General features: G+C 45.9%; 1 protein-coding gene across 1 annotated transcript in view; it reads left to right on the top strand.

Annotated features, from left to right (window-relative positions):
• Positions 1–829: 829 nt before the first annotated feature.
• Positions 830–15,198, top strand: part of LOC142574438 (uncharacterized) — a 184,625-nt gene continuing 170,256 nt past the window's right edge. Inside the window, exon 1 of the mRNA XM_075683518.1 lies at positions 830–1,047. Within this exon, the coding sequence (XP_075539633.1) occupies positions 865–1,047 (183 nt within the window). The 5' untranslated portion in view covers positions 830–864. The remainder of the gene's footprint in view (positions 1,048–15,198) is intronic.

Genomic DNA, 15,198 nt, shown 5'->3' with positions numbered 1-15,198 from the left:
AGTGGTGGCGCTGGCTAACACTCCCAGGGTTCTACTAGGACACATAAATACCCAAAAAAAGTGGATGGGAGAACGGCACCGTGGTAGCTGAATTAGCAGAGCATCGCACGCGAAATGCGAAGGTCTTGGGTTCGGTTCCCACCTGCCGCAAATTGTTTTTTCATCCACTTTAATTTCCATTAATTTCCATTAACTTATCGTTTCTTTATTTCATTTATTAAGCACAAGTAATTTCCCCTATGTTGTCCTTGGTGTCAGGGTTTGTTGGCTTCTTATGATATGACTAATAAAATCGGGCCCCTCGGTTAACCCCCTTTCTTCTGATGCAATTAAGTTACAAACGCATCTACAAAATTATTCAATTTTCTAGCATTTACTCACTGCGATGGCACCATACCGTCGCAGTGTATAGGCATACCCGCCGTGCTTGCTCAGTGGCTATGGTGTTAGGCTGCTGAGCACGAGGTCGCGGGATCGAATCCCGGCCACGGCGGCCGCATTTCGATGGGGGCGAAGTGCGAAAAAACCCGTGTACTTAGATTTAGGTGCACGTTAAAGAGCCCCAGGGCGTCGAAATTTCCAGAGTCCCCCACTACGGCGTGCCTCATAACCAGAAAGTTGTTTTGGCACGTAAAACCCCATAATTTTTAAAGTGTATAGGCTTGTTTTTCTGGATGCGGCGCACTACTAAATTTTGTTCAGCGTTTTGAACAAGCAAAATGAGCAGCGAAGTGGGCTTGCCACTAAGCCGCAGCTTGCAACGGAACCTTTTGAGAAGTTGTCGAATGGCGAAGCCGAGAACATTTGCTTCCGACTCAGGTGGACGTGCACCTTCTGCGCACGGCCATCGTGCACCGCGAGATCATGGAGTGCGAGCTCCAGAAGGTATTACGCGCCGCAGACCGGGAGCTGGCATCCGGATGCTGCTGTTTGCACGAGATCTTCGTCAAGGAAGGCATCGGCTACTGGCTCGCCGAGCATCTGGACCTCATCTGGAGCGAGTTCGGCAACCAGGTCCAGAAGGGCGTTGTCAACCTGCACAAGGCGGTAAGCACTGCACGCTACAGCGCTGTAATCATGCGCTTTATAACGTGGCAAACTCAAGTTTCGTCCTGCGACACGAGCGCCCATCGCTCCCCTAGAGGACAGATTCGAACGTCGGAGCGAGTGCGTGCTTGCTTGCGTTTCCACTGAGGCATGCGCGTCCTCGTCATCTCGCAAGTCTGGCACACAGTATTGGGGCCGAGCTCCACCACTGGAAAAGCTGGCGCCACTGTCGGCGTGACATGGCATGAGGGAGCAAGTGGACTCAGCGGCCGCGTCGGCTGCTTCGGAAGCGCCGAAGCGAGCTGAAAACGAAAGTTTAAAGTCCCAGCTGCGCTGCGGTCCTGATTAAGTGGTGAGGTTTTACCGCTTTCGGTGTCTGCTTGACAACGTTTGAAAGTAGTATAATAGGTAGTGGCTTCCTTTAGAGGCGTGCAGCATGGTAGGCTACTGCTTGGTGCCGCAGTGCCGGATGTACGCAACAGAGCCCGGTGTCAGCCTTATTTACACGTAGCCGCAGGACAAGGAGCTGCGTGAAGCTTGGCTCGCGAAACTTAGAGCCGGCAGACAGCCATCGGCTACAACTCGAGTACGCAGCAAGCACAGACGCGAGGAAGATTTCTGCTACGGCGCCGGGACTGCGATGTTCGGTGAGTAGCAGAAAACACGCACTGATGCGTTCGCCCACGCCCGCTGCACGGCTAATTTCATGACCGTTTGGTTTATGAACTTGTTGATGCTAGATACTGGTAAGTTCACTGGAACGGAAACGGAGCGATTAGACCCACATTAAAAAAGGCATGGCATATGGTCATGTTTGTGTTATGAATTAATGCACTTGATTACGAAAAAGAAGCAGAGGAAAATCGCACGCTGAGAAGACCGATAAACATACACTGCGACGCAACTTCAGAAATAATATTGAAATGTCCAAAAATTTTGAAGACAAAAAAAAAGGATTGAATCGTCACGACGGCACATTAGAGTTGCCGTAGGCGTCGAAGTCTCTATTACGAAATCATTTTTGAACAGTTCTGATAGCGTCCACACAACAATGGTTGCTAGTGTACTGTCAGATGCTCATATGCTGCGGCCTAAAGCTCACGGCACGGTGCGAAAACGTGCTCAAAGCGAAAGCAAAACATTGCGCGCGGACATGCATGCAGACGCGCAGTCGGTCTCTGCGAAACCGTGTGGTCGCTTCATTAAGGCTTCATTCTGTTCTGCTCCATTTGGTTATAGATACAGCTCACTATAAGAACATATTTCGCATTGTTTACTCTCAGTGTTCCCCTACCTTTCACGCAAGAAGCCGGTTCGGGAGACTCCATCGCGGCGACCGCGCGCAGTGGCGTTCACTGTATGTATTCTGTAAAAAGATAGCGTCCGTAAACGATTCTGTGCTCTCAGTTTGCCGAAGAATATTATATCGACAGTCAAAAACTTCCCTCGTTCTGAGAGTAACTACCTAAATGTCCAGGAGGGCTGCCGCGTGGTGCTTTTATTGAGCGCTGTAAGCGAAGCCTATGAGTAGCGCGCCGCGTGATCCCTCATACTACGCAAGGAAGGCGCTTCCGACAGATGGAGACTCCGTAAGACCTCGCCCCCCAATTGCCATCTCGTTCAGTACCACAACGGCGTCTATAGATCATTAAACATCGATAGCCAACCACCCGTAAATTTTTCATATGTTATAAAATGTTGGGTTTTTTTTCGCGTGCCTCTATTTCGTACCTGAGGCCTTTTAAATTGAATGACCCTTAAGTGAATATTGATAACGTTTTGTAGGCATACATAGGTATACTTACGTATGCTTACGGTATGGACGTGTCCACTCAATGATATCGCCCCTATCAGCAATGCGCTCGCTGCAGGACCAGCAGATGAGAAACATTGTCTTGGTTACATGTATAATGCAGTCTTTTCAGAATATTATTACTCGGACCCATACGCTTTGAAAATATTGTTACGTGAACAAAGGATTAAGACTGGAGACTATTTACAAAGTATATTTACAAAAAGCAACAAAAGCGCTGGCCAGTTCAGCCGAGAGCTCGAGAGCCAGAGAGCGTTCGTTGTCTTCGTCGGGGCGTCCGCGTACATCGGCCACAAGAAACACCCAATATGCGTGTATCATTACCACAGGTGGCAGAAGCAGCGTCCCGGGGTGTATAAATACCAGTGATAACAGGAGAGTAATATGGCTTGAGGCGGTGCGACATGAACAACGTCAGTGGAATTTGAGGCAGATGAGACTCGTACTGCATGACTGGGGCCAATCGTAGGTAACGGGAGTCACGGCCCGCAGCACTCGATATGGGCCTGTGTACCGAGACAGGAGTTTTTCTGACAGGCCAACGGGATGACTCAGGGACCACAGGAGAGTACCAGAGATCCAGGCGAAGAGCGGACTTCTCTGTGTTGGCGATCGTACAAGCACCGTTGCCCCTCTTGCGAGGTCAAGAGGAGAGCGTGGGCAATTTCGCGTGCTTGGGCTGCCCTGGCGATGGCGTCGAGTGCACACTCGCTGGTCTCTGCTGCGGCGGATGAAAGTGATGCGTCCAGTGGCAATGTGACTTCCCGGCAGAAAAGCGGAAAGAACGGGGAATAACCGGAAGTGTCGTGACGCGAACAATTATACCCAGAAGTTATATATGCAGAAGGTAGGGCAAGGCCCCTATCAGTATGGTCGGACGAGACGCACTTTGGAAGCATGTCTGTTATGGTGTGATTCAGACGCTCAGTGCGACCATTAGGTAGATGGTAAGACGTAGCCAGCTTGTGCTTGATGGAGCAAGACTGCAGGATGCCGGCGATGACTTGAGAAATAAATGTCCGACCACGGTCTGTGAGCACTTGGTGTGGAGCGCCATGCTGCAGAATCACGTCGCGTAAAAGAAAAATTTTATTTATTTATTTATTTATTTATTTACAGAATACTGCAGACCGAATCGGTCTAAGCAAGAGAGGGTACATACGTTTGTTAGTAAGCAATGCGCATTAGGATCAGCAACAATGGCAAAGTTACAATTTACAACACGAAAATATAATAACAAAACTAAACAAGGTTATAAAGCAAATACACTTTGCGAGAGTACTTGCCCCAAACACAGGCACATAGACAAGGAAGCACACTATGCACAGCTCATGAGTAATCATCATTTCTAACCATACAGTCAGAGTTATAGGCTCTCAAAAAGTTGAAGAAAGCAGAGGTGAGTCATGAGGCAGGGAATTCCAGTCGGATAATGTTTTCGGCAAAAATGAAAATTTGAAGAAATTCGTGCGGGCAAACATTGGCTTGATGCTATGACTATGTTTATGTTTTGAGGGTCTGGTTGTGCCCCTTTCGAAGTATTCCTGTGGCTGAACGCCTAGTTTTTGAAAATACAAGGAGTGAAAAAAGCGCAGCAGGCAGCCTTTCTTCTTCCAGCCAATGGCTCAAGGGCTGCCTGGTGTAACATGGCGGACGGAGAGTCCCTTCGCTTATACCGGTTATATACGAACCTTACTGCGAACCTCCGGATTTTTTCTAATTTATCTATATTGACTGTGGTGTGTCGGTCCCATCCTATGCTAGCGTATTCAAAAGTAGGTCTAACAAATGATTTGTACGCTTGAAGTCTAGGTACCCTTGAAGAATTGTCTAATTTATGTTTTAAGAAACCTAGCTTTTTCCTTGCAGAGGAGCAGATGTTGGAGATATGGGATGACCATTTAAGATCAGATGTTATGGTTCCTTTCACCCACGAATATGAATCCAACTCGACCGGCAAGCAAAAGTCACGCCCAGGTATCTGTATTCTTCCACTTGCCTAATTATGTTGTCCCCAATGCCATACGTAAATTTCATTTTGTTGATCCATTTTGTAGCACATAAATAAACGGTTTTGTCATAATTAATTGTCATATCTCACTTGTTACACCAGTCTGCAAGAAGCTGCAAGTTCGAATTTTGGACAAGTTGACCGGATACAGAATGAATGCTTTTGATGACAATGCAGTCATCGGCGAATAACCTGGCCGACATGCTTAGTTCCCGAACACCTAACAGGTCGTTAATATAAATATTAAATAAAACAGACCCCAAGACTGAGCTCTGAGGAACACCTGAGCGAACATCTAAGATGCGGGAGCAGTTGCCATCAGTTTCCACATATTGTTTTCTGTTTTGTAAGTATGACATAAGCCAAGCGATGATATAGGAAGAGATACCTATTTCTTTCATTTTGGTTATTAATTTGGAGTGAGGAACCCTATCAAATGCCTTGAAGAAATCTATAAAAATTATATCTACCTGACCGCCACTGTAGAGAGTTTTTGTTAGATTATGTACGGTATCAATTAGTTGAGTAGTAGAGGAAAAACGTTGCCGGAAGCCATGTTGCCTTTTGCTAATTACTTCATTCGTTTCTAAAAAGCTGTTAAGAAATTTGAGTATAATATGTTCTAGTAGTTTGCAAGGAATAGAGGTGAGAGATATTGGGCTGTACTTATTGATTTCCGATGAATTTCCTTTGTTTAATACGGGTACCACGTGCGCAATACGCCGGTCATGGGGTACGAAACCTGACTCTACAGATTTTTGAAAGATTACGACGAGAAATCTAGCCTGAATTTCTGCATACCTTTTTAAGAATGCTGCGGGAATTTTATCAGGACCGGCTGATTTTTTTTTTACTCAATCGCAATAGAAGTTCGGTAACACCTTCCAAAGAGATGGTAATGTTGCTTGCGCCATCACTAACTGACGTGTTATCAATCCTTGCATCAGGTCTGGAAAATACGCTTTGAAAATGGATTTTGAACCTGTCTGTTATTTTTTTTTGTCTGTGACAACTTCCCCGTCAACCGTTACTAGGTATAATATGTTATTGTCCTTATTCGAAAGGTGCTGTCAGAATTTTCAAGGATTTTCCGTTGCAAAACGACCAAGCGTCTCGGAAAAATACCTGTCTCTTGCTTTTTGCAATCCATGCTTGAGGGAGGCGCTTAATTCTCTTATTAGTGACGCATCTTTATTCTTTTTCTTCCGGCAGCGCTTGATTTTCCGTTTTAATTGTATTAGTTCTCGGGTTAACCAAGGGTGTGTTCTCCCTAGTTTCTTTACTTTTTCCGGTATGAAGTTTCGTATGCAGCAATCGCAGAGGTATTTATTCCTCGCCCACAACGCATTTACGTCGTCCTCACAGAAAGATGAGAGGGCATCTTGCAGAAGATGCATAATGCGTGCGTTGTCTGCCGCGTCGAAATGCTTCACAGTTTGTAATTTTGGCATGCACATTCCCAGTTGGCGTGGGAGCATGCAGGTAAAATAGACTAGTTTGTGATCAGAAACGCACTCGTAAACTTCAGTAATGCAATTTTTATGCCTGCAAAACATAAAATCAGGTCTAGAATCGAAGAAGCAGAACTAGTTACGCGTGCAGGAGAGTGTACAGTATGAACTTGATTATAAGCTAGCAATATATCAATGCTTCTGAACTACGCGCATCGGGGGGACTAAACTTTATGGTGCCCCAATCAATGTGTGGAATATTAAAGTCACCTGCAGTTATAATGTCCTGATTTGAATACTTTTCTATGTAATCATATAATTCCAGTAGATATTCTGGTCCCGCCCCAGGAGGCCTATAGATTTCAATAATAGTTATTTGGTTACCTGAGAACAACAGCCTACACGAAACGCTTTCATGAGAATTGGAAACATCTGGCAAGAAGAAAGAAGACCATCCAGCTTTCACGAGAATCGCAATTCCACCGCTCCTCGTAGCGCGGTCCTTTCTGTAGCATGTGTATGAAGGCGGTACGGCGCTGCTATCAGAAATGTGGGCATGAAGTCAAGTTTCAAATATATTCGCCACGTGTGGATCATAGGAGAGCAATAGGTGTTCGAGTTGGTCTTGCTTGTTGCAGAAGATTTGCGCATTCAAGCATATTAATCGAAGTGATTTTTCCGCAACGCGTGGGGTGGTATCTGTTCGTCAATCTTGGGACGTGCGGGCTGCTTTGTGCAGCACTACCCTGCAGTTCTTCTGCTGTTCCACGCATAAATGTTACCATTTGCATGCAGTTTGTTGCAGACGAGCTTTATTTTATCATGGGGGCGTTTTTTGCTCTTATAGGATTGCCGAAGCATTTGCCTTATTTTTAAAGTTCCCTGCGAGTAGTCTTCAGATATTGAGTTTTCAGATATTGAGTTTTTTTTATTGAGATATTGAGTTTCAATCTTTCAGTTTCTGGCCATTTGTAAGTACAACTATTTTTTCGTTATAGTTGTAGAGCCGAAAAATAACAGGCCTTGGCTGATCATCGCGTTTTTTGCCAGTTTGTGTATACGTTTCAGAGAATCAATATTCACTCCTAGTTTGTCCTTGCAAACGTCTTGAACTTTTTTGTAAAGGTCAGACCGGGTTTCACTAGCATCTTCCGTTATTCCGAAGACTACTAAGTTATTCCTACGGCTGCGGTCCTCAAAATCTATCAGTTGTTTTTCCTCTGCAGCCACAACATTCTGTGAGCGCTGTACTGTTTCCCCGAGCTTGAGCATCTTTTCTTCGTTCGCCTTGGATATCGTGAGCACTTCGTCTTGTTTAGAAAGCTTCTCGTTAATTTCTGCAAGGGTAGCGTCGCGCTTTGAATCAGCAAGTTTCAGACCCTTTAATTCTGCCAAGATTGTGCTCAGTGTTGGCTCATTATCACTGCCAGGACCGGGATTCGTTTCCACATCACCACATAATAGAAGTAAGAACGCAGACCAAAAATCATCAAGAGTACTTATACATGTCCGAGGGCACAGCAGCATCACAAGACCGTGAGAACTCGTACGTAAGCAATGGTATGAATTGTGAAAACTGACCTGCACAATGAGCCTTGTGAAATGTGACATGTTCCGATGAACGCTGCCGTGCCCTCTGAGCCCGCGGTTGTTGATTGCGGCCTTTATAGGGGGATCCGGTGACGTCACTGCCCTGTGGTTCTAGTGCAGTGAGACGCTGATTGTCTTGTCGTAGTCCAGATAACCGTCAGAAGAAGTTGCAGTTTCCCAAGCATTTCTTGATGGAAGGTTCCGCGGCGCCTACTCCGTGGAAGCCGGGTGCGCAGAACATGGCAGCGGCCGGAAAAGAAGGAGCACCTGCGCAGTGAGCCATGCGAAATGTGACATGTTTCAATGAACGCTGCCGTGCCCTCTGCGGCGACAAATTGGGGACATCTGCGGCGCAGCTAGTTGGAAGCGCTCTGGTGAAGGCGTAGCGCGTTGCGTAATCGGTCGCTACAGTGGCCTACTTGTTGCCAGACGTTGATAGCGGGAAAAGGGCCAAGTAAGTCCAAGCCAACGTGAAAGAACGGCTCCAAAGGATTGTCGACCGGTTGAAGGCACCCGGCCGGGAGCGCCGATGGTGTTTTTCGGCGCTGGCATTTTTCGCACGCTGCAACGTATTTCCGGACGCAGCGGGCGAGGCCTGGCCAAACGAAGCGTCGGCGAATCCGGTCGTAGGTGCGGGAGAGGCCAAGGTGACCTGCCCTTGCTAAATCGTGAAGTTCTTAGAGAACAGTTGACTGGAGGTGCTTAGGAATGACGAGGAGTAGGGCAAGACAGTCGGGGCGTACATTGTGGCGGTATAATACACCATCCCGCAGAACAAACAGGCGAAGGGACGAATCAGAAGGCGAAGATTCCAAGCCATCAATGATGGTGCTAATGTGCCATCACGGCGTTTCTCGTCGGTAACGTGTAGCAGCTGAGAAACGGAGGAAACGCAAGCGTCGGTATCGGAGTGAGGGTCGGCGGGTGGTTCGTCCACTGGATAGCGTGATAAACAGTCCGCGTCTTGATGTATACGGCCCGACTTGTACACTACTGCATAGGAATATTCTTGCAACCGCAGAACCCAACGACCAAGCCGGCCCGTAGGATCCTTGAGGGAGGAAGCCAGCAGAGCGCGTGGTGATCCGTGATTACGAAGTGCATGCCATACAAGTACGGTCGGAATTCGGAAACCGCCCAGACGAGAGCCAGGTATTCACGATCTGTAATCGAATAGTTGCGCTCCGCTGCTATGAGGAGGCGGCTAGTGTATGCAATAACGCGATCTTGACCCTGTTGGCGCCGGGCTAAGATGGCTCCAATACCGTGACCACTGGCATCGGTACGCACCTCTGTAGGAGAGGACGGGTCAAAGTGGGCCAGTATAGCAGCAGAAGTTTGATGTGGGCGAGTCGGATTTGCATACCTGAAGAGCGCTACGAAGACGCAGACTAAAAGAGGAACATGTGCGACGGACAAGGCGGTACTTCCAACTAAATGTTTCTTCTTTAAGAAACCCAAAAACAAGAAAGGGGCTGACAGATGGAGTAGCACACTGTGGTATAAAGTTTGTAAACAGGGATAAGGTGCCTCAGAAAGGCTGACCAACGTTTCGATAGGAGGACCTATCTTCGTCAAAGGCGGTCTCGTCATACTCGGCGTGTTAGTTTTAAAGGGTTAGCGCAGTGACGTCACGTGCGGGTGTTGTCGCAAACAGGATTTTAAATAGACACAACCTAGAATGGCCCATCGTGGCATCACGACCTCCTTAGCTCATTAAAAACCTATCTCTTTTTCGGTAAGCGTCACCGATGGGCAGCTAATGCACGTGCCCTCGGCCTTTGCCGTGTAGAAAGCTTCTAATATCTCCCGTTCTAGTCCGAGACCGTGCCAGAGACCTGGTGTCACGAAGAGACCTTGTGTCACGACAGCAATTGTGACGTTTACAGTGTTCTGCCAGATGACCCTCCGCATCGTTATTTACGGCCCAATAGTGCTCACGCGCCGTTTTATTAAAACACCGTCTGGTTTGACCGATATAAACATGTTTGCAACTTAGGGGTATCTCATATACGACATTACTTTTGCAAGCCGTGTACTGCGCTGCATCTTTCTTAGAGCATGGTTCGGATTTTGCCTTCGCAAGCATAGGGCTTATCTTGGCCAACTTACACGGTGCAGCGAAGAGAAGATTAACGCTGTGCCTTTGCGCCACCTTCTTGATGTTATGGGACACATTGTGCCAATAAGGAATCACATGTAATCTTTTCCTATCAACTGCCCTTTTTGAGTTAGTGCCCTCTCTAGCCTGTTTGATCTTTTGAAGAAGCTTATTGCACACGCTAGAGATCAAGAATGAAGAGAAACCGGCTAGGCGTAGCCTTGAAAGCTGGTTATTAAAACTGCTTTCTACTTTGTGGTTGCAAGATTTATTTAGAGCTTCTTTTAGACAAGTAATTGCAACTCCTATTTTTATAAGCTTGGAGTGCGCAGTGTCGTATGAAATTAGCTGCTTGTTCAACCTCGGCTGGTATTCGAAACAGACATGCGTGTTCATTAGAGTGAGATTGAGGTCCAGAAAGCGAATACTGTTACCACAAGGCCATTCGCACGTGAAGTTTAGAGCCTCCGATGCATTTCTAAAAGTGTTAAGGAGGTCGTGATGCCACGAAGAGCCATTCTAGGTTGTATCTGTTTAAAATCCTGTTTCTTAATAAAAACATTGAGTTGGAAGTAGCGCCTTGTCCGCCGTATATGTTCCTCTTTTAGTCGGTGTCTTCGTAGCGCTCTTTTGTTCAAGTGGGCCAGTATAGGTGGCGTGGTGACAATGTTGGTGAGGTGGGTAAACGCGGCACTTTAAACGGGGCCCCATATAAATGGCACGTCCTTTTGAGAAGATCAGTAAGAGGACGGACAATCGCTGCGAAGTTTTTACCGAAGCGTCGGAAGTAGGAGCAGAGACCTACAAAACTTCGGACGTCTTTGATGGACTGAGGTCCAGGAAAAGACGTGGCGGCACGAATTTTCTCCAGGTCTGGTTGAAGTCCGAAAGCGTCGACGAGGTGGCCTAGCACTGTAATTTGCTGACGACCGAAGTGACACTTCGATGAATTCAGTTGGAGCCCAGCCTCGTTGAAGACTTAAAAAATAACTGATAAGCGCTCAAGGCGTGTCTCAAACAGGCGAAAATTCGGGAATGTCGTCTAGGTAGCAGAGGTATGTTGATAAATTGAAGCCCTGAAGCAGAGTCCATCATACGTTCGAACGTTGCTGGGGCGTTGCGTATACCGAATGGCATAACTTTGATTTGATATAGACCATCGGGAGTGACGAACGCAGTCTTCTCTTGATCTTTTTCACCCACAGAAATCTGCCGATAACCAGACCGCAGGTCTATTGATAAAAAGTAGTTGGCACCGTCGAGACAATCGAGGGCGTCGTTAATGCGAGGCAAGGAGTAGACGCCGTTCTTGTTAATGCGGTTTAGATGACGACAATCTACGCAGAAACGCAATGTGCCATCTTTCTTTTTAACAAGCACCACGGGCGATGCCCAAGGGCTCGACGAACATTGAACAATGGCTTTGGCCAGCATCTTGCTCACCTCATCTTTAAGAATCTTAAGCTCCGAAGCAGAAACTATATATAGCCGGCGATGGATAGGACTGACATCACCAGTATTTATGCCATGCTTAACAATTGAAGTCTGGCCCAACTGGCGATTGCTGAGGTCGAATATGTCGTGGTAGGAAAGCAAAAGGCGACACAGAGCTGCTGCTTGTTCAGGCAGTAGGTCCGCAGAAATCATGGGACGAAATTTTACGTCAGGGCAAATAGCATCTGTGTACATGGTGAAGAATCTGAGCAGACGTCTACGGGAAACATCGTGACGTGGTCATCATCGATAGCACGGAGCGTTGCAACCAGTGGCGTAGCCAGAAATTTCGTTCGGGGGGGGGGGGGTGATCTCTCCTTGAAGCTCGGCCTCATTACATAATTTATCGACGCATCAAACACATGCATAATAGCTGCATTGCCATGGGCAAAGATGCTGGAAATGAATTCCTGAACGCTATGCATTGTCAAGAGAAGTAAAACCTGTTTTTATAAAAGAATATGCTCTAATGTCCCAAAAATTGCGCCCGAAATAACTGACATCAATGCTTCCACGCTTTTTGTCTATTTAATAAGTAAAGAAAATATCACAGAATTTTACAACTATATCAGTTCGAAACCAGCAAAGCAGTGCATGCCGCTGATATGAAAAATGTAAAGGCCATAAAATTAACAAGTCGAGGACAAATATGTAATTAACCTTTGCCAGCCAAGAATCTTGTTTACATTTTTGCACATATAAAACGGCCAGGGAAAAATCTCAATGACCCTGTCATTCGTTCCAATCTATTGCTCAAGAGCAACTGTTACCGGTCATGTATTATGATTATTTCCATCGAAATTATAGTCTCAACAGAGAGCACATATAAAAAGCAGGAGTTCTGCAAATTATATGAGAGTGAGTAAAGTGAAAGTGAGCCAAAGCGAATATATGACAAACGGGGTACTTTATTTAAAGTTAGTCTCCATGAACATTTAGACATTTGTCCCACTGACTAAATGTCGCGTGATCCCCGTCTCATAAAACTCCTTAGGTTCCTGCTTCAAAAATTTTGTAGCTGACTCTTTCACGTAATTGTCCGACACGAATATGGTTCCCTTGGGCTGTTTCTTCAATTGCCCCAGAATGACGAAGTCGCAAGGCGACAGGTCTGGGCTGTATGGCGGATCATTAAGCGCTTCCCTCTTGAATTTTGACAGTTTTGTACTAACCACATCATTGTCGTGGGCAATGTCGTGGAACAATATAAACCCATTCGCCAATTTTTCACGTCGCTTGTTCTTTATTGCGACACGCAGCCAATCCGGCCTTTCAGATTATCGGAAATGATTGATAGTCTCTCCAGGTTTAACAAATTCGATCAATAATGGCCCCTGACGATCGAAAAAGAAAGTCAACAACACCTTCCCGGCGGAAATGGCGGCCTTTGCTTTTTTTGGGGGTGATGAATTCAAATGTTTCCACTGTAAGGTTTGCCATCGTGTTTCAGGCTCGTAGTACTGGCTCCATGATTCGTCCCCGGTCACAATTGCAGACAAGGAGTCGTAACCCTCATTGTGATGCCGGATCAGATGAGTGAATGTAGCGCCGAATCTCTCCGTCTTCTGGCGGTGGTACAAAATCTTCGGCATCCATTTCGCACACAAGAGCGAATAAACGAGATGCTCATGAATTATGGTGTGAACCGAACCGTGACTGATGTTCACACGCTCCGCCAGTTCATCGATGCTTACCCTTCGTTCTCGTCTAATCAGCTCATCAACCTTTGCAATTGTAATGGGGGTGATTGCATGGAGGCTTTGGCCCGGTCTTGGATCGTCTTTGCAACTTTCACGTCCTTCTTGGAACCGTTTCCTCAAGCGCTTCACAGTGGCCAATGAAACACAATGTTCAACGTACACGGCAGCCATGCGGCGACTAATTTCTTTTTCGGAAACACCTACAGCTGTCTAAGATACCACGCTGTTCAACGTTTGGAGCGTCCATTATGTCAAGCAACCATGTTCAACCCAGTGTATGAGAGCATTAAAGAACATTTATCCTCACACCTGCGTGTCACTTTTGTAAATGAGAGATGCCTGTGTGCTACGCGCATGCTTCGCAGATAATGAACCGAACCATTATTGCGCGGGGTGGGTTGACTCATCTTCATTTGACTCGCCCTCGTACAATAAAAATGCGAAGATACAATGGAATATACAAATGCGAAGATACAGCTTGATAAAGGGCTCCTCAAAAAAGTACCACTTAAATAAAGTTCAGCGCACGGATATACAAAACCTCCCAACTAGATATTTAAATGTACGTATAAGTCTCCAATAAATCTACGTATTCAAGATGGTATAAACGTTACAAACAGGGATACGGTGCCTCAGAAAGGCTGGCCAACGTTTCGATAGGAGGTGCTGGCCAGCCTTTCTGAGGCAGCTTATCCCCATTTATAACCTTTCTACCGCAGTGCGCTATTCCATCTGTCAGCCCTTTTAGTGATTACGTATGCAAGCAAAATTCACAGTATAGAATGCGTCACACAAGGCAATCAAACATGTTGCGCAATCGCAGTTTCACAGACCACAGAATCCTAGGGCCCACCCTCCTCCCTTCACTCCTGAAGTACCACACTCGACGGAAGGCGGCGAGCCCTTCCTCGCTTTTCTCCCTTGTTCACATAAGACTGAGCCACCGTCAGAACAGGAAAAATGCAGAGGCTCAATGTGTCCTCGCGCCTAAAAGTCAAAGTAAAAAATAAATAAGAACATAGTTACCTTTGCTGGAACGAAATTACCTCCTTCTCTAAAGGAACAGCTATACGTTACCTACAGTCGACCTAGTCTACAATGCGCATCATCAATATGGGACCTTCATCAATTAACAATAATGAACACCTTAGAAGCTGTACAGAATCGTTCCGTTCGTTTTATTCTTAACAATTCCCATCGCACAGCAAACGTAACTTGCATGAAACTTGCCCTCAATATATATCCCCTCACTAAACACAGAAAAAATCGCTCGCATTTGTTGGTTCCATAAAATATACCGTTCAATTCCCACGCTCTAATCACGCTATATCGAACCAGCCTCTTTTGCTTCTGCACGCTTGGACCATTGTGACAAAATGAACATCCCATCACACAGAACGTCTGTCTATGGTAACTCGTTTCATCCACAAACATGCCAGGAAAGGAATCACCTGCTGGACCTACTAGTCTGTATTACTAATGCCGACGACTTCCGTAAGGCACTTACTAACGTTATCTGTATACCTTGACTTTAATAGATTTACACGTGTAGAGTAGCTCTGTTTTCTTCTGACCAGTAGTGTTATAAATTATTTTCATTGTGCTGCCTACCTAATCTACAAACAGTTTACTTTGTATTATGATTTATCTCTATCAATATGTGCTTAGCTTCTCCCTCTAACTTTCATTATGTATACAACACATTGATATTTCGTCTGTATTACACGTCTGTGTAATATTCTGTCTGTACTTTTATGATGTGCTTATTGTGTCGCTCTAACTTTCATTTTTTTCATATTGGACAATGCTCTGCTATCTTATTATTGTCTTTCTTTTATTATTATTTTCCTTGTGACATGACGGCGAATGAACCACCACAATGTTTCGTTTCATCGGAGCTCGCTGCGTGCTTTGTCAACTTGTCGGATAGTGCGTTTATTTGGCTTGTCGAATCGTACGTTCTGATGTGCGACTTTAGAAAAGTCAATGCA

The sequence above is a fragment of the Dermacentor variabilis genome, chromosome 3 (assembly GCF_050947875.1).
Source record: "Dermacentor variabilis isolate Ectoservices chromosome 3, ASM5094787v1, whole genome shotgun sequence".
Lineage (NCBI taxonomy): Eukaryota > Metazoa > Arthropoda > Arachnida > Ixodida > Ixodidae > Dermacentor > Dermacentor variabilis.
Note: the sequence above shows the minus strand (reverse complement) of the source record. Positions and strands in the feature narration are given on the sequence as shown.